The 26545-nt window shown below is 52.6% G+C and overlaps 1 protein-coding gene across 1 annotated transcript in view; it reads right to left on the reverse strand.

Moving 5' to 3' along the window:
• LOC125455494 (steroid hormone receptor ERR2-like) overlaps window positions 1-26545 on the reverse strand; it is a 56413-nt gene that overhangs the window by 8585 nt on the left and 21283 nt on the right. The window contains exons 3-5 of the mRNA XM_059649422.1: window positions 17604-17720; window positions 14429-14533; window positions 12450-12611 (exon numbers count right to left, since the gene is read on the reverse strand). Coding sequence (XP_059505405.1) covers window positions 12450-12611; window positions 14429-14533; window positions 17604-17720 — 384 coding nt within the window. The remainder of the gene's footprint in view (window positions 1-12449; window positions 12612-14428; window positions 14534-17603; window positions 17721-26545) is intronic.

Genomic DNA, 26545 nt, shown 5'->3' on the forward strand with positions numbered 1-26545 from the left:
GAGGTGAGAGTGTATGGGGGGGGCGAGGGTGGGGTGAGGGTGTGTGGAGAGGGCGGGGATGAGGTGAGAATGTGTAGAGGGGTGTGAGGTGGGGTAAGTGTGTGAGGGTGGGGTGAGGGGATGAGGGTGAGGTGAGGGTGTGTAGAGGGTGTGTAGAGGGCGGGGTGAGGGCGGGGTGAGGGGTTTGAGGGTGGATTGACGGTGTGTAGAAGGGCTGAGGGTGTGTAGAAGGGTGTGAGGGTGGGGTGAGGATGTGTGGATGGGTTGAGGGAGTGTGGGGTGTGGTGCTGGGGTGAAGGTGTGTAGAGGGGGTGAGGGCAAGGTGAGGGTGAGTAGAGGGGGTGAGGCTGTGTAGAAGGGTGTGAAGGTGTGTAGAAAGGGGCGGAGGTGAGGTGAGGGTGTGTCGAGGGGGTGGGGGTGAGGTATGGGTATGTAGATGGGGGTGGGGGTGAGGTGAGAGTGTGTAGAGGGGGGTGGGGGTGAGGTGAGGGTATGTACAGGGGGCTGGGGGTGAGGTGAAGGAGTGTTAAGGGGTGAGGATGGCGGTGAGGGTGTGCAGAGGGGTTGAGGGTGTGTAGAGGGGTTGAGGGTGTGTAGAGGAGGGTGAGGGTGTGTAGAGGGGGGTGAGGGTGTGTAGAGGGGGGTGAGGGTGTGGGTGAGGGTGTGTAGAGGGGGGCGGGGGTGAGGTGAGGGTGTGTGGAGGGGAGTGAGGGGTGAGGTGAGGGGTGAGGTGTGTGTGTGTAGAAGGGGGTGAGGGGTGAGGTGATGGTATGTAGAGGGGGGTGGGTGTGAGGTGATGGTATGTAGAGGGGGGTGGGTGTGAGGTGATGGTATGTAGAGGGGTGGTGGTGAGGTGAGGATTTGTAGAGGTGGGTGGGGGTGAGGTGATGGTATGAAGAAGGGGATGGGGGTGAGGTGAGGATTTGTAGAGGGGGCTGGGGGTGAGGTATGGGTGTGTAGAGAGGGGTGGGGGTGAGGTGATGGTATGAAGAAGGGGGTGGGGGTGTGTAGAGGGGGTGAGGGGTGAGGTGAGGGTGTGTAGAGGGGGGTGAGGGGTGAAGTGTGGGTTTGTAGAGGCTGGTGGGGGTGAGGTGATGGTGTGTAGAGGGGCGTGGGGATGAGGTGGGGGTGTGTAGAGGGGGGTGCAGGTGAGGTGGGGGTGTGTAGATGGGAGTGGGGGGGTGTAGATGGGGTGGGGGTGTGTAGATGGGGGTGGGGGTGTGTAGATGGGGGTGGGGGTGTGTAGAGGGTGTGTAGAAGGGGGTGGGGTGAGGTGAGGGTGTGTAGAGGCTGGTTGGTTGAGGTGATGGTGTGAGGTGAGTGTATGTAGAGGCAGATGGGGGTGAGGTGAGGGGGGTGGGGTGAGGTGTGGGTGTGTAGAGGGTGGTGGGGGTGTGTAGAGGGCGGTGGGGGTGTGTAGAGGGGGTGTGGGGGTGTGTAGAGGGGATGTGGGGGTGAGGTGAGGGTGTGTAGAGGGGGGTGGGGTTGTGTAGGGGAGGGTGGGGGTGTGGTGTGGGTGTGTAGAGGGGGGTAGGGGTTTGGTGTGGGTGTGTAGAGGGGGGTGGGGGTGAGTTGAGGGCATGTAGACGCAGGTGGGGGTCAGGTGAGGGTATGTAGAGGGGGTTGAGGAGTGAAGGGAGGGGTGAGGTGAGGGAGTGTAGAAGGGGGTGAGGGGTGAGGTGATGGTATGTAGAGCGGGGTTGGGTGTGAGGTGAGGGTTTGTAGAGGGGGGTGGGGTGAGGTGAGGGTGTGTGGAGGGGGGTGAGGGTGTGTGGAGGGGGGTGAGGGTGTGTGGAGGGGGGCAAGGGTGTGTGGAGAGGGGCAGGGGTGTGTGGAGGGTGTGGCGGGGGTGGGGGTGAGGTGGGGGTGTGGTGTGGGTGTGTAAGGGGGGGTGGGGGTGAGGTGAGGGCATGTAGAGGCGGGTGGGGGTGAGGTGCGGGTGTGTAGAAGGGGGAGAGGGGTGAGGTGATGGTATGTAGAGGGGGTGGGTGTGAGGTGAGGGTTTGTAGAGGGGGTGGGGGTGAGGTGAGGGTTTGTAGAGGGGGTGGGGGTGAGGTGGGGGTGCGTAGAGGGGGGTGGGGGTGTGCAGAGGAGGATGGGGGTGTGTAGAGGAGGATGGGGGTAAGGTGGGAGTGGAGGGGGCGGCAAGGGTGTGTGGGGGGGGCAGGGTGTGTGGGGGGGGCAGGGGTGTGTGGAGGGGGCGGAGAGGATGCAGGGGTGTGTGGGGGCAGGGGGATGCGAGGGTGTGAGGAGGGGGAGGCGCTGTGTGCGGGGGAGTGTGGAGGGGTGTGCGGGGGAGTGTGGAGGGGTGGGGGTGGGTAGAGGGGGGTCGGGGGTGTGTGGAGGGGGAGGCAGGGTGTGTGGAGGCGGAGGCAGGGGTGTGTGGAGGGGGGTGGGGGTGTGTGTGGGGGTGGCGGGGGTGTGTGTGGGGGTGGCGGTGGTGTGTGTGGGGGGGTGCGGGGGTGTGTGTGGGGGGTGCAGGGGTGTGTGTGGGGGGGGCGGGGGTGTGTGGGGGGGGCGGGGTGTGCGGGGGGCGGGGGCGTGCGGAGGGGGATTGTGGAGGGGTGTTTGGGGGTGTGTGGAGGGGGGGCGGGGGTGTGCGGGGGGGGCGGGGGCGTGTGGAGGGAGGGGCGTGTGGCGGGGGATTGTGGAGGGGTGTTTGGGGGTGTGTGGAGGGGTGGCGGGGGGGTGAGCGGGGGGGGCGGGGGTTTGTGGAGGGGGGTGCGGGGGTGTGTGGAGGGGGGCGGGGGTGTTTGGAGGGGGGGCAGGGGTGTGCGGAGGGGGGGGCAGGGGTGTGCGGAGGGGGGGCAGGGGTGTGCGGGGGGGCGGGGGTGTGTGGGGGGGCGCGGGGGTGTGTGGAGGGCGGGTGCGGGGGCGTGCGGATGGGGGTGCGGGGGCGTGCGGATGGGGGTGCGGGGGCGTGCGGATGGGGGTGCGGGGGGGGGTGCGGAGGGGGGTGCGGAGGGGCGTGCGGAGGGGCGTGCGGATGGGGGTGCGGGGGCGTGCGGATGGGGGTGCGGGGGCGTGCGGATGGGGGTGCGGGGGGGTGCGGAGGGGGGTGCGGAGGGGGGTGCGGAGGGGGGTGCGGGGGCGTGCGGAGGGGGGTGCGGGGGCGTACGGAGGGGGGGTGGGGGTGTGTTGGGGGGGGCCGGGGAGTGTGGAGAGGGGGCAGGGGTTTGTGGAGGGGGGGGGGTGGCGGTGTGTCGAGGAGGGGGTGGGGTTGCAGGCAGCCAGGTTGACTCCTGCTCTCTCTGCACCTTCCTGCATTTAAATAGCTACCTATTATCACGCCCCACATTTGTGCCAATTACCCCCACCCCCACCGGCAGCCATGTTCTCCACTGCCAGAAGTGGGTGTGTCTGGGACCTGGAAGTCTGTCCCTGGTCCCACTGAGAATGGATCTGATTGGTTCCTGAGACACAAGGGCTGCAGCTTTTAATGGAAAGAAACGGGAACTGCCCAGCAACAGCTTGGTGATTGGCTGTTTCCTGCACTTTGTCACTGAACTGGGAGGAAAGAGGCCAGTGCCACCACGCCCAGTCTGCCCCTGTGTCCCTCTGCCCCACCCGTCTCCCTCTGCCCCCCACCGTCTCCCTCTGCCCCCCACCCCCGTCTCCCTCTGCCCAAATTTCTGCCACTTCACTTCTCCTATCGATGCCCCGAAGTGGAGTTGAGGGATCTTCCTCCCGACTTATCTTTGTCACATCAGTCAATTTGTCTGTAATACAGTTCGTTGCTCAATCTAAGTTGTCACTGTGACCCTAACACTGATCGCCGAGACACTCCACTCAACCTGGAAGTGACCCATTTACTCCGACTCCATTTCCTGTTCATTGCCCTGATGTCTGTCCCTGTGAACGTATCACTCAGACAGCATGAGCTCTTACCCTGGACAGACACACATCAGAATTAGAAGCACAAGGAGGTCATTCAGCCCCTCGATCCTACTCCCCTATTCATAAAGTCATGGCTGATCTCTATGTTTCCATCTGCTCCCCGAAAGCCCTTGATTTCCAACTGAACTAGAATCCATCCAACTCCAACTATTCCCCATCAGAGTGGTCTCAGGGCTCTCCACTTCTTCCTGGAACAAGGGCCTGAACCATCTGCATCCACCATCAATCTCCTCCACCAGACTGAGCTCGTCCACACTCCCCTAAACAACTTTTCATTTATCTCACACACACAATTCTGAGGAAGGGGCACCGGACCTGAAGCGTTAACTCAGCTCTTCCTTCACAGACGCTGCCAGACCTGCTGAGCTTTTCCAGCAATTTCTGTTTTTTGTCCCTGATTTACGGCCTCTGCAGTTCTTTCATTTTTTGTTTAATCTCCCCCTCATTTCCTTCGGGTCAGAGGGTTTGCCACAGGTACCTGCAGGGGCCCCACCTATACCTGTCTCTTTGCGGGATACACGGATCATCCCTCAGAGTCATAGAGTCATGGAAACAGGCCCTTCGGCCCAAACTGGTCCATGCTGACCATGGTGCCCACTCAGCCAGTTCCAATTGGCCCCATTTGGGACTTATCCCTCTAAGCCCTTCCCCATCCATGTACCTGTCCAGAGGTTTTTAAATGTTGCTATTGTACCTGCCTCAACCACTTTTTCTGGCAGCTCATTCCATATATACACCACTCTCTGTGTGAAGAAGTTGCCCCTCAGGTCCTTCTTAAATCTTTTCCCTCTCACCTTAAACCTGTGCCCTCGAGTTTTCGATTCCCCATCCCTGGGAAGAAGACCTCATGCATTCATCCTGTCTAAGCCCGTCATGATTTTACACACCTTATTAAGGTCACCCCTCATTCTTCTACATTCCAAGGAATAAAGCCCTCTCCTGGCCAACCTCTCCCTATAATTTAGGCCTGTTAGTCCTGCCAACATCCTGGTAAATCCTCTTTGCATACTTTCCAGTTTAATTATGTCTTTCCTAAAACAGGGCAACCAAAACTGTGCACAACACTCCTGTGGCCTCACCAACGACTTACACAACTGTAACATAACGTCCCAGCTCCTATACTCAATGCTTCGACCGATGAAGACCAGCATGCTACATACGTTTTTCACTACCCTGTCTACCTGTGATGCCGCTTTCAATGAACTATGTACTTGTACTCCTGGGTCCCTCTGTTCCACAACACTCCTCAGGACCTTACCATTTACTGTAGAAGCCTTACCTTGGAGTGACTTCCCAAAGTGCAACACCTCACACTTATCTGCATTGAATCGCATTTGCCAGTCCTCAGCCTACTTCCCCATCTGATCAATATCCCTCTGTAATTTTTGATAACCTTCCTCGCTATCAACAATACCTCCTAATTTTGTATCATCCACAAACTGACTAATCATGCCTTGTACATCCACATCCAGATCATTTATGTAAACAACAAATAACAAAGGTCCCCACACCGACCCCTGTGGCACATCATTAGGCACATGCCTCCAGATAGAGAAACATCCTTCAACCAACGCCCTCTGCTCTGTACCATTCAGCCAGTTTTGAATCCAATCAGCAGCTCTCCCTGGATCTTATGCAACATCACTTTCATGACTAGCCTCCAGTGCGGGACCTTGTCAAAGGCCTTACTAAAGTCCATATTGACAACACCCACCGCCCTAGCCTCATCCATCCTCTTGGTTACCTCTTCGAATAACTCAAAGATTTGTCAGACATGACTTCCTGCGTGCAAATCCCTGATCAGATCTTGACTATCCAAATGTTGGTTGATCCTGTCCCTCAGTATCCTCTCCAATAACTTGCCTACCACTGATGTCAGGCTCACTGGCCTCTAGTCCCTGGCTTGTCTTTGTTACCTTTCTCAAACAGTGGAACAACATGAGCCACCCTCCAGTCTTCCGGAACTTCATCAGTAGCTAAAGATGAAGCAAAAAATCTCTGCAAGAGCCTCTGCAATTTCTTCCATAGCTTCACATAATGTCCAAGGATGGACTTGATCAGGCCCAAACAATTTACCCACCTCAACATGCTTTAAGGCTGAAAACACTTCCTCTGTGGTAATGTGTATGCAGTCCAGAACATCCCCACTTGTTTCCCTTATTTCCTAAGCATCTGTGATTCTCTCCTTTGTAAACCCTGAGGAGAAATATTCATTAAAATTCTCCCCAAACTCGTGGCTCCACAAATAGACACCATGCTAATCTTTAAGGGGACCTATTCTCTCTCTGGCCACCCTTTTATTCTTAATATAGCTTCATCCAGCTCTACACTTTGTTCCTAAGATGCTGCTTGGCCTGCTGTGTTCATCCAGCTCCACACTTCGTTATCTCAGAACATCTTGGGATTGTCTTTAACCTTATCTGCCAGATCCATCTCATCCCCTCTTTTTGCTCTTCTGGTTTCCCTCTTAAGTGTGCTCCTATTCTTTTTTATCGTCATCTAAGGTCACTTGAGACCGAGAACTTAAACCCAATGTATGCCACCTTCTTTTTCCTGACCAGAGCCTCTATATCCCCCATCAGCCAGGGATTCCTGAACCTTCCAGCTTTTCCCTTCACCCTAACAGGGACGTACTCTCCCTGGACTCTTGATATCACACTTTTAAATGCATCCCATTTGCCAGTCAAGCTTTTGGCTTCAAACAGACTCACTCATTCGGCCTCTGTGGAGTGGACTCGATGGGCCGAATGGCCTTACTTCCACTCCTATGTCTCATGGTCTTATGGTTTGCTAGATCATGCCTAATGGCCCCAAGTTGGCCCTGCTCCAGTGAACCTGTTCTATCCTTCTCCATAACTATGTTAAAACTGAGAGAGTTATGATCACTGGAGCCAAAATGCTCTCCAATGGACACTTCAGTCACTTGCCCTGCCTCGCTCCCTGAGATGAGGCCCAGTGTGACACCCTCCCCAGTAGGGCCCTCTACACAGTGATTTAGGAAACGGCCTTGGGCACATTTGACAAATTCCACCTCATCAGGGACTTTTCCACTTCTCATAAATAGTGGCATCTTCGGAAAGACGGCTGCCTGGGGAATAAACAGGTACAGTATGCCGAATAGTGTCATTTCTAAATCCACCCAGGTTTGCTGAAGGTGAGGAAGTAAAGTGTTAATGGGCCAGCCAGAGCTCTGTGTCTGGGGTGGGGATTGAACCTGGAACAGTGGTGGCCTGGCCCTGAGGGGTCACCGTGTCATCACTGAGACACATTGTCCTTCGCGGCTGTAGCGAGGCAAGGACTGAGAGAGTTCACCAACACCAAGACAACCACAATCTCACTACACTCATGTTCTGCTTGAGAGAATGAAATAGTATTTGCCTTGTGTAATGACTGCCATCTATCTTTATAATCCTGTGTCAGCCTGCAAATTGAATACACTAAAAAGTGACTGTTCATTCCGATAGGTAATAGCAGCACTGACGAGCTGCTGATTTATTCAGGACTTGTTCTCCTGCCAGATTTGGATCCCATTACATCGAGATTACCAGACCCTCAACGTGAGCAGCAAGGCTGGCCTTTGATTAGGTTTGCAAATGCAATCAAACTAATAGCACAGAAAACAAAGAGTAATCTCACAGTAGCGTCCATTCATCTCAACTCACATCCCTGATACCCAGGGACTCAGGGACATTGTTATCTTCTCATGCTGTGCCAGAGTGGCAGAGGCAGGGAGAGGGAGAGGGAGACAGGGAGAAAGGGAGAGAGGGGTGGGTGAAAGAGTGAGCAGGCAGAGAGAGACAGGTAGAGAGAAAGAGAAAAACAGAGGGAGAGATAGAGAGAGAGAAGGAGAGAGAGAAATTGAGATAGGAAACACATACAGGATGAAAGAGAGAGAAAGACAGAATGCGTAGATTCTGGGCAACGTATAAAATGACATGGGAGCAGACAGTCATTACCCAGTAAATCCACAAAGACAGGGGAATCACTTCTGCCCACTGTGTGCGCTGTACAGGCGCTGACCCTGACAGACACAGCACCCACTGTGTGCGCTGTACAGGCGCTGACCCTGACAGACACAGCACCCACTGTGTGCGCTGTACAGGCGCTGACCCTGACAGACACAGCACCCACTGTGTGCGCTGTACAGGCGCTGACCCTGACCGACACAGCACCCACTGTGAGCCCTGTACAGGCGCTGACCCTGACAGACACAGCACCCACTGTGTGCGCTGTACAGGTGCTGACCCTGACAGACACAGCACCCACTGTGTGCGCTGTACAGGCGCTGACTCTGAGAGACACAGCACCCACTGTGTGCGCTGTACAGGCGCTGACTCTGAGAGACACAGCACCCACTGTGTGCGCTGTACAGGTGCTGACCCTGAGAGACAGGCAGCGTAGAGGGTTCGTCAGTAAGTTGATGGTGGGTGGTAAATATGACGGGGGTAGCTTTATACTACAGGAGGATATAAACAGGCTGGTCAGGTGGACTGATCAACAGGAAATGGGTTTCAATCAGCATAAGTGTGAGATGATGCGTTTGGGCGGGTACCAACCTGTCCCTGAACATTTCCCCTTGATTGAGGGATCAATTTCCCCGGGGGGGTGCAGGGTAGATTTAAGCGAAGGGGCAGGAGGTTTCAAGGGGATATGAGGAAAGAACCCTTCACCCAGCAGGTCAGTGAGAACCTGGGATTCACTACCAGTGAGGGTGGGAGAGGCCAAATCCCTCAGAACATTGACAAAGTATTTCAGTCTGTACTCGCAATACCAAAGTACATGAGGGTATGGACCACGCTGTAGAAACTGGGATTAGAATAATACACATAGATTCCTGGGGCTGTGGGACAACAGTGCTAACCGCTGAGCCACCGCACGGCCCTGTGCTAACCGCTGAGCCACCGCACGGCCCTGTGCTAACCGCTGAGCCACCGCACTGCCCTGTGCTAACCGCTGAGCCACCGCACTGCCCTGTGCTAACCGCTGAGCCACCGCACTGCCCTGTACTAACCGCTGAGCCACCGCGCTGCCCTGTGCTAACCACTGAGCCACCGCACGGCCCTGTACTAACCGCTGAGCCACTGCACTGCCCTGTACTAACCGCTGAGCCACCGCACTGCCCTGTGCTAACCGCTGAGCCACCGCACTGCCCTGTGCTAACCACTGAGCCACCGCACGGCCCTGTACTAACCGCTGAGCCACTGCACTGCCCTGTACTAACCGCTGAGCCACCGCACTGCCCTGTGCTAACCGCTGAGCCACCGCACGGCCCTGTACTAACCACTGAGCCACCGCACTGCCCTGTGCTAACCGCTGAGCCACCGCACTGCCCTGTGCTAACCGCTGAGCCACCGCACGGCCCTGTGCTAACCGCTGAGCCACCGCACTGCCCTGTACTAACCGCTGAGCCACCGCACGGCCCTGTGCTAACCGCTGAGCCACCGCACTGCCCTGTGCTAACCGCTGAGCCACTGCACTGCCCTGTACTAACCGCTGAGCCACCGCACTGCCCTGTACTAACCGCTGAGCCACTGCACTGCCCTGTACTAACCGCTGAGCCACCGCACTGCCCTGTGCTAACCGCTGAGCCACTGCACTGCCCTGTACTAACCGCTGAGCCACCGCACTGCCCTGTGCTAACCGCTGAGCCACTGCACTGCCCTGTGCTAACCGCTGAGCCACCGCACGGCCCTGTACTAACCGCTGAGCCACTGCACTGCCCTGTACTAACCGCTGAGCCACCGCACTGCCCTGTACTAACCGCTGAGCCACCGCACTGCCCTGTACTAACCACTGAGCCACCGCACGGCCCTGTGCTAACCGCTGAGCCACCACACTGCCCTGTGCTAACCACTGAGCCACCGCACGGCCCTGTGCTAACCGCTGAGCCACCGCACTGCCCTGTACTAACCACTGAGCCACCGCACGGCCCTGTGCTAACCACTGAGCCACCGCACTGCCCTGTGCTAACCACTGAGCCACCGCACTGCCCTGTGCTAAACACTGAGCCACCGCACTGCCCTGTGCTAACCGCTGAGCCACCGCACGGCCCTGTACTAACCACTGAGCCACCGCACTGCCCTGTGCTAACCACTGAGCCACCGCACGGCCCTGTGCTAACCACTGAGCCACCGCACTGCCCTGTGCTAACCACTGAGCCACCGCACTGCCCTGTACTAACCGCTGAGCCACCGCACTGCCCTGTACTAACCGCTGAGCCACCGCACGGCCCTGTACTAACCACTGAGCCACCGCACGGCCCTGTGCTAACCACTGAGCCACCGCACTGCCCTGTACTAACCGCTGAGCCACCGCACTGCCCTGTACTAACCACTGAGCCACCGCGCTGCCCTGTGCTAACCGCTGAGCCACCGCGCTGCCCTGTGCTAACCACTGAGCCACCGCACTGCCCTGTACTAACCGCTGAGCCACCGCACGGCCCTGTACTAACCACTGAGCCACCGCACTGCCCTGTGCTAACCACTGAGCCACCGCACTGCCCTGTACTAACCGCTGAGCCACCGCACGGCCCTGTGCTAACCGCTGAGCCACCGCACTGCCCTGTGCTAACCACTGAGCCACCGCACGGCCCTGTACTAACCGCTGAGCCATCGCACGGCCCTGTACTAACCGCTGAGCCACCGCACAGCCCTGTGCTAACCGCTGAGCCACCGCACGGCCCTGTACTAACCGCTGAGCCACCACACGGCCCTGTGCTAACCACTGAGCCACCGCACGGCCCTGTACTAACCGCTGAGCCACCGCACGGCCCTGTGCTAACCGCTGAGCCACCGCACTGCCCTGAGCTAACCACTGAGCCACCGCACTGCCCTGTGCTAACCGCTGAGCCACCGCACGGCCCTGTGCTAACCAATGAGCCACCGCACTGCCCTGTGCTAACCAATGAGCCACCGCACTGCCTGTTACGTTAGATTGGTGTTTTTGACCAGCGTAGAGACCTGTATGAAAGGCAAATCATGCTCAACAAATCTAGAATCATTGAATTCCTACAGTGCAGAAAGAGGCCATTTGGTCCGTTGAGTTAGCGCTGTCTCTTCAAAAATCATTCTACCCAGGCCCACTCCTTTACCTTATCCCCTATCCCTCTAATCCACCTCATTTATACATCCCTGAACACTACGGGCAATTTAGCATGGCCAACCCATCTAACCTGCACATCTGTGTCCTGTGGGAGGAACTGCAGCACCCGGAGGAAACCCACGGCCCCCACCAGTGTGGAGCTGAAAGGGGCTAATGGCCGAATCTGGCTCCTGTTGTTGGTGTTTCCCGGTGTAATGTTGTCAAGGAAGCTTTAAAAAGAGTAAATCTCCCTTTACACAGTTTAATTGTATAGAGTGCAGTGCTAGTTTACCTCCCTCTGATCCAGGAGGCCCAGATTCAAGCGCCCCCTGCTGAGGAGGTGTGTTATAAAACCTGTGCCTGGGCCAATTGGAAAATATGTCCAATACGGGAGTGAGGAAGCTGTGGGTTTGTTGAAATGAGTGGATTATATAGCGTGGGTTCTTTTTTGCCTAGGGATGTGAGGAAAAGCTGGTCTGGAAAATCCTGGGCCTGGAGCTGAGCCAGGGATTCCTCTTCCACAATCCTCAGAACCTGGGCAGTTACAGACCCCACTGGGGGTGTGTGTGGGTGTGTATGAGGGGGAAGTGTGTGAGGGTGTGGGGGTGTGTGTGGGGGCGATGTGTGTGAGGGTGTGAGTGAGTGTGTATGTTGGGTGTGTGGGTGTGGGGGTGTCAGGGTGATGGGGGGCGATGTGTGTGAGGGTGTGAGTGTGTGTGTTGGGTGTGTGGGTGTGAGGGGTTGTGTGAGTGTGTGTGTTGGGTGTGTGGGTGTTGGGTGTGAGGGTGTGGGGGCGATGTGTGGGGGCGATGTGTGTGATGGTGTGAGTGTGTGTGTTGGGTGTGTGGGTGTGAGGGGGCGATGTGTGTGAGGGTGTGAGTGTGTGTGTTGGGTGTGTGGGTGTTGGGTGTGTGGGTGTTGGGTGTGTGGGTGTGGGGGTGTGGGTGTGGGGGTGTGGGTGTGGGGGTGTGTGTTGGGTGTGTGGGTGTGAGGGTGTGTGGATGTGAGGGTGTGTGTTGGGTGTGTGGGTGTTGGGTGTGAGGGTGTGAGTGTGTGTGTTGGGTGTGTGGGTGTTGGGTGTGAGGGTGTGAGTGTGTGTGTTGGGTGTGTGGGTGTTGGGTGTGAGGGTGTGAGGGGGTGTGTTGGGTGTGTGGGTGTGAGGGGGTGTGTTGGGTGTGTGGTGGGTGTGTGGGTGTGTGGGTGTGTGGGTGTGTGGGTGTGTGTTGGGTGTGAGGGTGTGGGGGGGTGTGTTGGGTGTGTGGGTGTGAGGGGGTGTGTTGGGTGTGTGGTGGGTGTGTGGGTGTGTGGGTGTGTGGGTGTGTGGGTGTGTGTTGGGTGTGAGGGTGTGGGGGTGTGTGTTGGGTGTGTGGGTGTGAGGGGGTGTGTTGGGTGTGTGGGTGTGAGGGGGGTGCCCCCAGCCCCCCTCCCCGATCGAAGGGTATGTGAGGCGGGATATTGGTCTCAGTCCTTACCTGGGATGTGCTTGGCCCAGCCAATGATCACAACCAGCTCCCTGTCTGCGAGGTCACACAGTGTGGTCAGGGCTTTGATGTCCGTCTCAGGGATTGTGGGATCTGGCATGGCATAGATCTTCTCAGGTTCAGCTACCAGTAGGTGGGATACAATCTTACTCACTGCAGCAAGGAGAGAGAGAGAGAGAGAGAGAGAGCGCGAGCTCAGAGCTTCAGCAACAACGTCAACGTGGAAAAAGCAAGCACACGTGAGGTTCAGGAAACAGAAAACGGTTAGAGGCAGGGAAGAGCTTAAACAAGGAATTTGGCAAAAAGGGACCACCAAATGTCCTCAGCATTTAGGATCAAGGAGAATCCCATCACACTTTTTACGTGTATTAGGAGAAAGAGGGTAGCTAGGGACAGGGTAGGTCTACTCAAGGACATTGGAGGGAATATATACACGGAGCTAAAGGAAGTGGGGGAGATCTTTAATGATAACTTCACATTAATATTCACCAGGGAGAAAGACATAAGACGGTCTCATTAGGGAGGGGTATCTTGATTTGCTGGGGCATGTTGATATTAAGAAGCTGGTGTTGGATGTTTTGAAAAATATTAAGGCACAGATAGGATCCCACAGCCTGATGGGATCTATCCCAGGATCGTGAGGGAGGCAAGGAAGGGCTTTGACAGAGATATCTGTATCTTCGTCATCTATCTTAAGGCAACGTCGTAGGGGACTGGAGAATAGTCAATGTTGTTCCTCTATTTAAGGAGGGCAACAGGGATAGCCCAGGAGACAGCAGGAACGGCTGATGTTGGATAAAACTCAGTGTGGGGGTGGAGGAACAGGCAGCATCAGACAGTGAAAAAGCTGACATTTTGGCCAGGACCCTTCTTCAGAAATGGGGGAGGGGGAAGGAGGCTCTGAAATAAACAGAGAGAGGAGGGAGGGGGCTGGGGAAGGTAGGTGGGGGGGGGATAGGTGACTGCAGGTAGGGGGTGGTGGGGATTGGTCAATGAGTTGGGAGGAACAGATAAGTGGGAGAGCAGATATGAGAGTGAGTGTGAGTGTGTGAGAGAGAGTGAGTGTGAGTGTGTGAGAGAGAGTGAGTGTGAGTGTGTGGGTGAGAGTGTGGGGGTGTGGGTGTGGGGGTGTGGGTGTGGGGGGGGGTGTGTGGGGGGGGGGTGTGGGGGGGGGTGTGTGGGGGGGGTGCGTGGGGGGGGGTGCGTGGGGGGGGAGTGCGTGGGGGGGGAGTGCGTGGGGGGGGAGTACGTGGGGGGGGAGTGCGTGGGGGGGGAGTGCGTGGGGGGGGAGTGCGTGGGGGGGGGAGTGCGTGGGGGGGGGAGTGCGTGGGGGGGAGTGCGTGGGGGGGAGTGCGTGGGGGGGGAGTGCGTGGGGGGGGAGTGCGTGGGGGGGAGTGCGTGGGGGGGGAGTGCGTGGGGGGGGAGTGCGTGGGGGGGGAGTGTGTGGGGGGGGAGTGTGTGGGGGGGTGTGTGTGGGGGGGGTGTGTGGGGGGTGTGTGTGTGGGGGGGTGTGTGGGGGGGGTGTGTGGGGGGGGTGTGTGGGGGGGGGTGTGGGGGGGGGTGTATGGGGGGGGTGTGTGTGTATGGGGTGTGTGTGTGTGTGTGTGTGTGTGTGTGTGTGTGTGTGGGTGTGTGTGGGGGTGTATGTGTGTGTGGGGGTGTGTGTGTGTGTATGGGGTGTGTGTGTGTGTGTGTGTGTGTGTGGGTGTGTGTGTGTGTGTATGGGGGGTGTGTGTGTGTGTGTGTGTGGGGGGGGGTGTGTGTGTGGGGGGGGTTTTGGGGCGGGTGTGTGTGTGTGAGGGGTGTGGGGAGTGAGCACTGACACAGGAAGCATCTCCCCCCAAACTCCCCCCACCCCAGTTTCCAGGATGATCCTGGCTTGGTGTCAGGGATGAGAGTGTCCCCCTGTGACAGTGACGTGGTTCCCCAGGTGGAAGCGCTGACGGTCCCCGCATGGTCTCAGTGATTACACGGCCTCTTGGCTGGAGAGGGCACGGGGAGCGGCGACCCGTCCCCTACATCCACCCGCCTCTTGTACTTCTGACGGCCACCTCGCACCCGGTCCAAACGTACTCCTGCATCGGGGGGAGGGGGATTGAGAGCGGGAGGGGGAGGGGGAGAGTGGGTGAGATGAAGGGAGGGTGAGGGAAAAGGGGAGAGTGAGACGGGGAGGGCAAGGGTGAGGGGGGAGAGAGAGGAGAATGGTGAGGAGAGGTGGAGAGAGAGGAGACCGAGGGTGAGGGAGAAGGGGAGAGGGAGGGTGAGGGAGAGGGGAGAGAGAGGGTGAGGGAGGGGGCAGGGTGAGGGTGAGGGAGATGGGGGGAGGGAGAGAGAGGAGGAGACAGAGAGAGAAAAACATGTTAATAAGTTGCAAGCGCCATTGCTGCAGTATCTATTAGAATTTGTTTGGGAGAGGGTGGGGCATGGGGCTTATGTCTTGGCAGCCTCTGAGGCTTCCTCAGGACTTGGGGATCATTTTGAGCTGCGTGGCCTTGGACAGAAAGACAACAACAGCTGCAGGAAATGTGGAGATCAGGAAGATCCCAGCATCAAATCCTGTTCCTGAGATAAGACACTCACGATAGAACATGGTGCTCTGTAGCAGCTCACAGTCTAATGACCCGACCAGTTTCTGTGACAGTGAATCCCCACAGGCTCACCATTCTCTGGGTGAAGACATTTCTCCCATTTCAGTCCTCCAAGGTCCCACCCCACACCCTATCCCTGTAAACCTGCATTTCCCACAGAAAAACCATCCTAACCTGCACATCTTTGGACTGTTGGGGGAAGCAGTGGAAACCCTGTCTATATGCAGCCTGAAGTCACATTGTTATGGCAGACATGTGAGGCAAGTTATAGCTCTTTGTACAAAACGTACAGTCGTGATGTGAATATAAAATTGGCCGAGTGATACAGAACAGAGAGTAACGGTCAATAGATATTTTTCGGGCTGGAGGACAGTTTATAATGGAGATCCCCGGGGTCAGTATTGGGACCCTTGCTTATTCTGATATTTATTAATGATCTGGATCTTGGTTATAGAACATAGAACATAGAAAAGTACAGCACAGTACAGGTCCTTTGGCCCACGATGTTGTGCCGTGGAATAATCCTAATCCAAAACTAAAATAACCTAACCTACATTCCCCTCAATTCACTGCTGTCCATGGGCATGTCCAGCAGTCGCTTAAATGTCACTAATAACTCCGCTTCCATGACTACCACTGGTAAACTATTCCATGTGCTCTCAACTCTCTGGGTGAAGAACCTCCCTCTGACGTCTCCTCTATACCTTCCTCCTAACACCTTAAAACTATGACTCCTCGTGGCAGTCAGTCCTGCCCTGGGGAAAAGGAGGAGCAGTTTCACAGTCCGGGGAGGACAGTAAACTGGGAAGAATTGTAAACTGTGAGGAGACAGTGTGGAATTCCAAAAGGGTATTAACGAGTTGGTGGAGTGGGTGGGTCGGCAGTGAATGAGATTCAGTACCGAGAGGTGGGAGACTGTGCGCTTTGGGTCAGAAGGATGTAGGTGGACAATACAAAATAGGGGATGCGGGGGGGGGGGGGATCGTTGAAGGTGACAGGACATGGGAGAGAGCAGTGAATAATGCACTCAGAGCCCAGCTTTATTCATAGGGGAATCGAGTAAAGGAGGTGATGGTGAACTTGTCAATAAGTATGTTGCACATTAGCTAGAAGATTGTGTACAGCTGTGGCTGCTGTTTTGTAGAACCATGGAAACTAGGAGTAGGGGCAGGCCATTCAGACTGCACCAACATTCAATCTGACCATGATTGACCTACCTACCTCAGTGTCATATTCCCATTTGCTTCCTCAACTCCTTGATGCCTTTAAAATCTGAAAGTATATCTCTTTCTACAATATATTCAGGGACTTGGCCTCCACAGTCTTCTGTGGCAGAGTGTTCCACAGGTTCACTATCCTTTGGGTAAAAAGAAAGCTTCCTCATCTCCCTACCCCATACCCTGAAACTCAGTCCCCAGGTTCTAGACTCCCCAACCATCTTGCCTGCATCTAGTCTACACTACGCTATTAGAAATTTATAATTTTAATAAGATCCTCTCATTCATCTGAACTCGAGTGAATAGAGGCCCCAGACAATTCAATCTCTGCTCATAGGACAGTCCTGCCATCCTGGGCGCTGGCCAAGTGCACCTCCCTCTATGATAAGACTATCCTCTCTTGGGTAAGGAGACAAAAACTGCACACAACAGTCCAGGTGTGGTCTCACAAGCCCCTCTATAAGTGCAGCGAGACATCCCTACTTCTAAACTCTGATCCTCTTGTAATGACGGCCAATATACCATCTGCCTTCCTATTGCTTGCTGCAGCTGCTTTCATTGGCTGGTGTAGCGGGACCCCCAGATCCCTTTGTACATCCACTTCCCAAAAGAGCAGGTTTCCAATGAGACCGAGCCTTCCTGTGTCTGACAGCAGTGTGTGGAATCTCACATGTGGTCACACTGTGCTGAATCCCACCGTGTCTCTCACTCTCCGTCCTCCTCACAACTCAACCACCTCACCCAGTTTGGTGACATCAGTAAATTTGGAAATGGTGTATTTGGTTCCCGTACCCTGTTTGTGTGTCGATATAAATATAAATATAAATACAAATGCAGTGAATGGCTGAGGTCTGAGCACTGAGCCCTGAAAGATGCGGCTGTATTGGAGATCGCGCAGGAAGTGATTCACAAGAACAGTTCTGGGAATGAGAAATTTCAATGATGGGGATAGACGGAAGAGGTTGGGACCATTCCCTATTGACAGGAGAAGCCCAAAAGGAAGATTTGAGAGAGGTTTTTGAAATTGTGAACAGGGCCTGGTCAAGGTAGATAGCGAGATGCCATTCCCACTAATAAAAGAAACAAGACTGGGCGGGCATAGGTTGAAAGTGATGTGCAAACGAAGAACGGGCCATGTAAGAAAACACATTTTCATACAGCAAGTATTTACAATCTGGGATGCGCTGCCGGAGACGTTGCGTGTGCATTCAGGACCGTCACTGGATGGATATCTGGTTAGAAATGATGTGTGCATCTAACCCTGCGCTGTCCCTGGGGAGTGTTTGATTGGGGTGGGGGGTGGTGTCAGCTGATTAAACAATGTTTTCTCCATTTCTTACCTTCTTTGAGCATTCCTACTTTCAGGCACTTCATAAAACGGCAGGCCTGGCAGGATTTGCGCCTCCGTTTGGTGATTTCACACTCATTGGTGGCAGGGCAGCTGTACTCGATGTTACCTGCAACAAATCACACAAAACATTACCCTGGGCCACACCCACAACGTACCGAACCCCACCCTGGCCACTCACTACCTTCCACTGTCACTAACACACTGTTACACTCAGAGTAAAGCTCCCTCAACACTGTCCTCATTAAACACTACCAGGACAGTTATATGGGATAACAAAGTGTGGAGCTGGATGAGCACAGCAGGCCAAGCAGCATCTTAGGAGCTCAAAAGCTGACATTTCGGGCCGAGACCCTTCGCACGAAACATCAGCTTTTGTGCTCCTGACATGCTGCTTGGCCTGCTGTGTTCATCCAGCTCCACACTTTGTTATCTTGAATTCTCCAGCATCTGCAGTTCCCATTATCTCTGATCACAGTTGTATAAGACTATGTTTTGGCCACATTTAGAATACTGCATACAGTCCTGGTCGCCACATTACCAAAAGGATGTGGATCCTTTGGAGAGGGTGCAGAGGAGGATCACCAGGATGTTGCCTGGTATGGAGGGTGCTAGCTATCAGGAGAGGTTGAGTAGATTAGGATTATTTTCATTAGAAAGACTGAGATTGAGGGGGGACTTGATTGAGGTCTACAAAATCATGAGGGGTATAGACAGGGTGGATAGTAAGAAGCTTTTTCCCAGAGTGGGGGACTCAATTACTCGGGGTCATGAGTTCAAAGTGAGAGGAGGAAAGTTTAAGGGAGATATGCGTGGAAAGTTCTTTACGCAGAGGGTGTTGGGTGCCTGGAACGCGTTGCCAGCGGAGGTGGTAGACGCAGACACGTTAGCGTCTAGCGAGTTTTGAGAAGATTTGTGGCTCAGGTTGAGGTTCTGGATGTGAGTTTGCTGGCTGAGCTGGAAGGTTAGTTTTTGATTTGGAGCCAATCTACAATCCCCTGAGAAAAAGAACAGGAAATGACATCACCAACACAGGAGATGACATCACCAACCCAAGGAAACCTAACCAGATAAATAGAAAGCGGGACATAACACCAGCGCTTCGTCGGTGGCTCACTGATGATGTTACCTAGAATGGTGACGAAACGTCTGAAAACTAATCTTCCAGCTCAGCGAGCAAACTCACATCCAGAATGTTAGTGTCTTTTAAGTTATATCTGGACAGGGAGCAGAGGGACACAGACTGTTAGAAAATAGATGACAGGTTTAGACAGAGGATCTTGATCGGCGCAGGCTTGGAGGGCCGAAGGGCCTGTTCCTGTGCTGTAGGTTTCTTTGTTCTTTGACAGGGACAGGGGGTTAGTTCCAGAGTAAATCTCCCTCTACACTGTCCCCATCAAATGCTCCCAGTTGGAACAAAGAACATTACAGCACGGGAACAGGCCTTTTGGCCCTCCAAGCCTGCACCAACACATTTGGTCCTTCCATACTTTAACTATAGTCACTAACAGGATGCGTATCCCTCTATTCCCTTCCTGTTTATGTTTTCGTACAGGTGTTTCCTGAATGTTGCTATTATGTCTGCTTCCAGCACCTCCTCTAGCAGCATGTTCTAGGCACTCACAACCCTTTGTGATCCTGGTGATCCTCCTCTGCACCCTCTCGCACATCTCTTTTAAACTTTCCCCCTCGCACCTTGAACCTGTGCCCTCCAATAAATAGCCTCCCCACCCTGGGAAAAAGCCTAATACTTTTCACTCTACCCATGCCATTCACAATCTGATAAACATGTAGTCAGTTGCCCGTCAGCCTCCTGCATTCCAGTGAAAAGACCCAGAGTGGTCCTACACAACAGAACTAGCAATTCCTACACATTATATACAAAGCTCTAAGCGTGGCGAACATAATGTTATCACCACAATGGAGTGAATGTTTGCAATGCAGTAAAAAGTATATAGTGAGGGCACTGTTGAGAGTGACGCTAACCCATTAGCAAGATAAAGTTACCATAGTTTTACTGGGCCGTTGGGCTGCTCTTTCAGAGAGGGACAGCTAGCAGGCGTTTAACTTGAGGGTCAGCACGCCTCAGGTTAGGGGACAGCATCTCTGTGGTAACTTCAGTTGGTGTAAGAAGTGAACTCATACTGTTGGCATTACACACCAACCATCCAGCCAACTCAGCTAACCAATCCCTACACACTCTCTGATGAAGGGTCTAGGCCCGAAACGTCAGCATTTGTGCTCCTGCGATGCTGCTTGGCCTGCTGTGTTCATCCAGTTCCACACTTAGTTACCCTACACACGAGGTTTATTCCAAACAAATTTCTACTATTATACTGTTAACAAAGTGCATTTTACCAAAACAGTTCAAACCCTTAGTGCCACCTAATGGCTAATTTAAGTGTTATAAATGGATGTGCCTCACTAGGTAATGCTTCTAGCAGTTTAGAGATTGTTCTGTATGTGCACATTCTAAAGAGTATTGGGTAATAAATTGGATAGAAATAACATGCCAAGATTTGGCAATAAAGCAGGAAATTCGCACTAGGTCACAACGCTCAATTGAAATGAAAGCTCACTGGCACCATCACCATTCAGTGTTTCTAGAGAGTGCTTCTAACACATTACAGGCTGCAAATACTGCACACACAGTCATACAGCATGGAAACAGGCCCTTCGGTCCAACCAGTTCATGCCAACCATGTTCCCAAATTAAGTGTGCCCTATTTGCCTGTGCTTGTCCACATCCGTCCAAACATGTCCTATCCATGCACCTGTCCAAATGTCTTTTAAACATCATCACTGAATCTGCATCCATCGCTTCCACGGAAGTTCACTGTGGGGGCTGTTTGGAGAACATTGCTGAGAGTAGCCCAGTATAAACACACATCCTATGTTATCCTTTCTGAAATTTGTATATTCTATTTAAAAATGCAGGAGGGTATTGGTTTGTCCTGTGAAGTTTTCATTTTGAGTTAAAAATGGCCTCTGACTAGGTTTCTGGAGATCACGGCCCACTGTTCTGGAGCCACTGACCAGGAGGAACATCCTGCATGAGTTTGTCCGACCCTGTATCAATCTTATACTTTTCACTGAGATCCCGCTCATTCTTCTAAACTCCAGTGAGTACAGGCCCAGTCCAACTAATCTTTCCTGATACATCAAATCTGTCATCCCAGGGATCAGGGTGGTGAACCTCTGCTGAACTCACTCTTCCGGTGGCGTGCCTTTTCCCAAGTAAGGAGACCAAAACTGGAAACAGCGCACCAGGTCTGCTCTCACCAAAGCCCGGTCCAGCTGCAATAAGGCTTCCTTTCTCCTGTATCCAAACCTTCCTGAAATGAGAGCCAACATCCCATTCGCTCTCCTTAGCATCCCTGCCTCTAAGCTAAGTTTAGGACTCACCTGCTCTTGGGGTGTTCCATCATGTCCATGAACAGCTCAGGTTAAGATGTATGCCATCCACTGTTCTTACAGCTCTCTCTGACGACTGTACAAGGACACTCAATGTTCTTTTCTACATCAACATCTCCCAATCTATCTCTACTTCCTACCAAAGTGGATAGCTCCACATTTTTTTCTGTTAAACCACATCTGCCATGTGTGTGTTCTGTCTCTCACCTTGTCTACATCATCCTGAAGTTTCTTTGAAATGTTACGCCCACACCATGCTGACCTATAACAGAAATTGCTGGAAAAGCTCAGCAGGTCTGGCAGCATCTGTGGAGAGAAATCAGAGTTAACATTTCAGGTTAAGAGACCCTTCAGAGTTCTGGGGAAGTCAGTGGGCGTTTTCTTTCCCCCACTGATCAACGTCAGAGGGAGTTTGAACTGTTTTGGTAAAACGCACTCTGTTAACAGTGCTCTCGATAACAGTGGGGGTTTCATTTGGAATAAACTGCATGTGTGTAGGGATTGGTTAGCTGAGTTGGCTGGATGGTTGGTGTGTAATGCCAACAGTATGAGTTCAATTCTTTAACTCATTAACTCTGATTTCTCTCCACAGATGCTGCCAGACCTGCTGAACTTTTGCAGCAACATCTGTTTTTGTTCCTGATTTACAGCATCTGCCCATTCTTTTGGTTTACAAATGCCGACTCAATTGTGCATCATCGGCAAACTTGGAAATGTTGCTTTTGATTCCCTGCCGTATCCCAAAGTCACCGTCTGCTTGTCTGAAAAGGGCCCATTTATTCTCACTCTGTTTCCTGTCTCCCAACCAATTCTCAAGTCAAAAAGTGTGGAGCTGGGAAAGCACAGCAGATCAGACAGTATCCAACAAGCAGGAAAGTCAATGTTTCAAGTCAGAACCCTTTGTCGGGCTCAATCCATGGCAGATATCACCCTAACCCCACGTGGACACACCTCAACATGGGTCCTGTTATCAAAAGCTTTCAGAAAATCCAAATAAACCACATTCACTGGTTCTCCCTCATCTATTCTATGTTACATCCTCAAATAACTCCAGTAGGTTTGTCAAACATGATTTCCCTTTCATAAATCTACATTGACCATATCTATTCATGGAATTACTGGCACGTGGAAGCAGGCTGTTCAGCCCATTGAGTCCACACCTCCAAAGAGCAACCCACCCCCCTACCCTAGCTCTGTAACTCTGCATTTCCCATGGCCAATCCACCTAACCTGCACATCTTTTGACTGTGGGAGGAAACCGGAGGACCCGGAGGAAACCCACGCAGACATGGGGAGACTGCGCAAACTCCACATAGACAGAGTAGTAAGGGTATGGAACGCTTTGCCTGCAACAGTAGTAGATTCGCCAACTTTAGGTAGGTTTAAGTCGTCATTGGATAAGCATATGGACATACATGGAATAGTGTAGGTTAGATGGGCTTGAGATCTGTATGACAGGTCGGCACAACATCGAGGGCCGAAGGGCCTGTACTGTGCTGTAATGTTCTATGTTCTATGTTCTACGTACCCGAGGCTGGGATCAAACCCGGGTCCCTAGCGCTGTGGGTCAGCAGTGCTAATCAATGAATTGCTTGTCAAACCTTGTTGGTATTTCCTAAGTATCCTGTTACATATTACACTTTACATATTACATATTACGTTACAGATCCCAGCATTTACCTTCTAATTTTAGGCTAACCGGTCTATAATTCCTGGTTTTTCTCCCTCCACCCATTGTTAAACAGTAGGGTTACATTTGTCACCCTCCAATCTGATGGGACTGCTCCAGAATCTACTGAAGACTGGAAGATGGCAATCCAGTCTATCCACAGTTTCTATGGTAACCTCCTTGAGGACTCTAGAATGTAAGTAATCAGGGCCTAGGAATGTACGCCTTTCAGTCCCAGTCATATCCCCACCAATTTATTTTTTTATTCCCTTACTTTAATTCCTGCCTGCCTAGCCTCTTTGGGGATTTACGTGAGTTTTTCTGTGAAAGCAAAACTAATGTAGCTTTTATTTACTGTCATTTCCTTGATCACTGTTGTTCATGTTCAAGTATCTCAGGGTGGCACGGTGGCTCAGTGGTTAGCACTGCAGCCTCACAGCGCCAGGGGCTTGGGTTCGATTCCACCCTTGGTCGACTGTTCTGTGTGGAGTTTGCACATTCTCCCCGTGTCTGTGTGGGTTTCCTCCGGGTGCTCCGGTTTCCTCCCACAGTCCAAAGATGTGCAGGCTAGGTGGATTGGCCATGCTAAATTGCCCATAGTGTTCAGGGGTGTGTGGGTTATAGGGGGATGGGTCTGGGTGGGATGCTCCAAGGGTCGGTGTGGACTTGTTGGGCCGAAGGGCCTGTTTCCACACTGTAGAGATTCTATGTCCATGTATTTCTATGAAAAGGCACAAAAAATGCAACTACATCAAGATGTTCATTCAGAAAGCTGGTGCAGATAGGATGGGCTAAATGGCCTCTGTCTGTGCTTTATCAATATGTAAATGTGATCAGTTCTCCAGCTGCAGATTGTAAATGGCCTAAGTATGACTTCATTACTGTTCTTCTTTGATATAGTTGCTGAAGTTCATACATAATAAAGTGTGGAGCTGCGCGAACACAGCAGGCCAAGCAGCATCTTAGGAGCACAAAGGCTGGCGTTTCGGGCCTGGACCAGCATCTGCAGTTCCCATTATCTCTGAAGTTCATACAGTGTGCTTTTATGTGCTTTTCCCATTTATACTGATACTGTACTTTTTTACCCAACCAGTCAATGTCTTGGTCTCAATTTGCTGAATTCAAAACTGCTCCCAGTCCTCAAGCTTGCCACAGATTCTAGCAACTTTATATGACACTTCTTGTAGCCTCATACTATGCTTGATTTCCCTTGATCACCATGGCACCCTTATCGCACAGATCACTAATTTCCTGTTTAATACCAAACTTTGTCTTTCCCCTACTTTTGGAAGACTATGGATAAATCTCATTAATGCTCTCCACCCTTTGCTGGTTCTTAGCTCCACACACACTGAATCCACATCAAGATTCCCTGCACTAGTATCCTTTCTCAATATCACACTGATTTCATGTTTAACTAACAATGCCACCCACCCTACCCTCTCTTCTGTTTTGTTGGTCATCCTAAAGACTGAATATCCTTGAATGATCAGGACCTAGCCTTGGTTACCCAGCAACCATGTCTCCACAATCACATCATATCATTCTCATTAATAATGAACCTGTCAGCTTGTCTATCTTATTGGGAATGGTCTGTGCATTCAGATGAATTGCCTTCTAACTTATTTTCTGTCATTTCTAAACTTTTAACATCCCAGCCTTATTTCGGGCTAGCCCTTGTTTTCTCTGCCTTGCTTTCTACTTTTCTGTCTTTCATTTCCATCCTTGTTTCTGTTAATCTTGTCTTCCCCCTTGAGTTTCTCCTCCCTTGCTACTCAACTGCTCACTGCTTCATCAATGACCTTCCCTCCATCATAAGGTCAGAAGTGGGGATGTTAAAGAACAAAGAACAAAGAACAAAGAAAATTACAACACAGGAACAGGCCCTTCAGCCCTCCAAGCCTGCGCCGATCTAAACCTGTCGTCTATTTTCTAAGGGTCTGTATCCATTTGCTTCCTGCCCATCCGTGTACCTGTACAAATATATCTTCAAAGACACTAACGTGTCTGCGTCTACCACCTCCGCTGGCAACGCGTTCCAGGAACCCACCACCCTCTGTGTAAAGAACGTTCCACACATATCTCCCTTAAACTTTCCTCCTCTCACTTTGAACTCATGACCCCTAGTAATTGAGTCCCCCACTCTGGGAAAAAGCTTCTTGCTATCCACCCTGTTCCTGATGATTACACAATGTTCAGCACCATTCGTGAATCCTCATATACTGAAGCAGTCCGTGTTCAAAGGCAACAAGGTCTGGACAATATCCAGGTTTGGGCTGACAAGTGGTAAATAACACTGGCATCGCACAAGTGCCAGGCTGTGACCAGACTCCCAGCCTCACTTTCAACCTACTGGATGAACTGGGTCAAATAGGGTGTTGAAGAATTTCCCTTCATTGCTCATGACATTGAGTGTAGGAGTTTGGAGGACATTTGGAATACTGTGTTCAATTCTGGTCTCCCTGCCGCAGGAAGAAACAATCTAACCACTGCCCATTGACTTTCAATGGCGTTACCATCACTGAATCCCCCACCATCAACATCCTGGGGGTTACCATTGACCAGAAACTCAACTGGACTCACCGCATTAACACAGGGGCTACACGAACAGGTCAGAAGCTGGGAATACTGCAGTGAGTAACTCACCCCCTGACTCATCAAAGCCTGTCCACCGTCTGTAAGGCACAAGTCAGGAGTGTGATGGGATACTCCCCACTTGCCTGGATGGGGGCACCCCCAACAACACTCAAGAAGCTTGACACCATTCAGGATAAAGCTTAATTGGCACCACATCCACAAGCATCCATTCCCCCCACCATCGACGCTCAGTCGCAGCAGTGTGTACTATCTACGAGATGCACTGCAGAAATTCACCAAAGACCCTCAGGTAGCACCTTCCGAACCCACAGCCTTTTCCAGCCAGAAGGACAAGGGCAGCAGATACATGGGAACACCAGCCCCTGCAAGTTCCCCTCCAAACCACTCACCATCCTGACTTGGAAATGTATCACCATTCCTTCACTGTCGCTGGGTCAGAATCCTAGAATTCCTTCTCTAAGTGACATTGTGGGTCAACCCACAGCAGAAGGACTGCAGCGGTTCAAGAAGGCAGCTCACCCCCACCTTCTCAAGGGGCAACTAGAGATGTGCAAAAAATTCCTCTTCACCCTTTCTATCCATGTACACATCCAGATTCCTTTTAAATGCTGTAATTGTACCAGCCTCCAAGACTTCCTCTGGCAGCTCGTTCCATACACACACCACCCTCTGTGTGAAAACGTTACCCCTCAGATCCCATTTAAATCTTTTCCCCTCTCACCTTAAACCTATGCCCTCTAGTTTTGGACTCCCCCACCCTGGGGAAAGCACCTTGGCCATTCACCCTATCCATGCCTCCCATGATTTTATAAACCTCTATAAGGCCGGCCTTCCACCTTTGACGCTCCAGGGAGTATAGCCCCAGGCTATTCAGCCTCTCCCTTTAGCTCAAACCCTCCAACCCTGGCAACATCCTTGTAAATCTTTTCCGAATCCTTTCAAGTTTCACAACGTCCTTCCCGTGGCAGGGAGACCAGAATTGAACACAGTATTCCAAATGTCCTCCAAACTCCTACACTCAATGTCATGAGCAATGAAGGGAAATCCTTCAACACCCTATTTGACCCAGTTCATCCAGTAGGTTGAAAGTGAGGCTGGGAGTCTGGTCATTTCTATTGTATAGGAATCACAGAGTCACTGCCCTGTTCTATGCTGAAGCTTGTTAAATGTTGGCAAAACTAAAATCTAATCATTAACTTCAGAAAGAAAGGCGGAGAAACCACCCCCAGCAACGTCAACAGAAGTGACGTTGA

This window comes from Stegostoma tigrinum, chromosome 10, assembly GCF_030684315.1.
Source record: "Stegostoma tigrinum isolate sSteTig4 chromosome 10, sSteTig4.hap1, whole genome shotgun sequence".
Taxonomy (NCBI): Eukaryota; Metazoa; Chordata; class Chondrichthyes; order Orectolobiformes; family Stegostomatidae; genus Stegostoma; species Stegostoma tigrinum.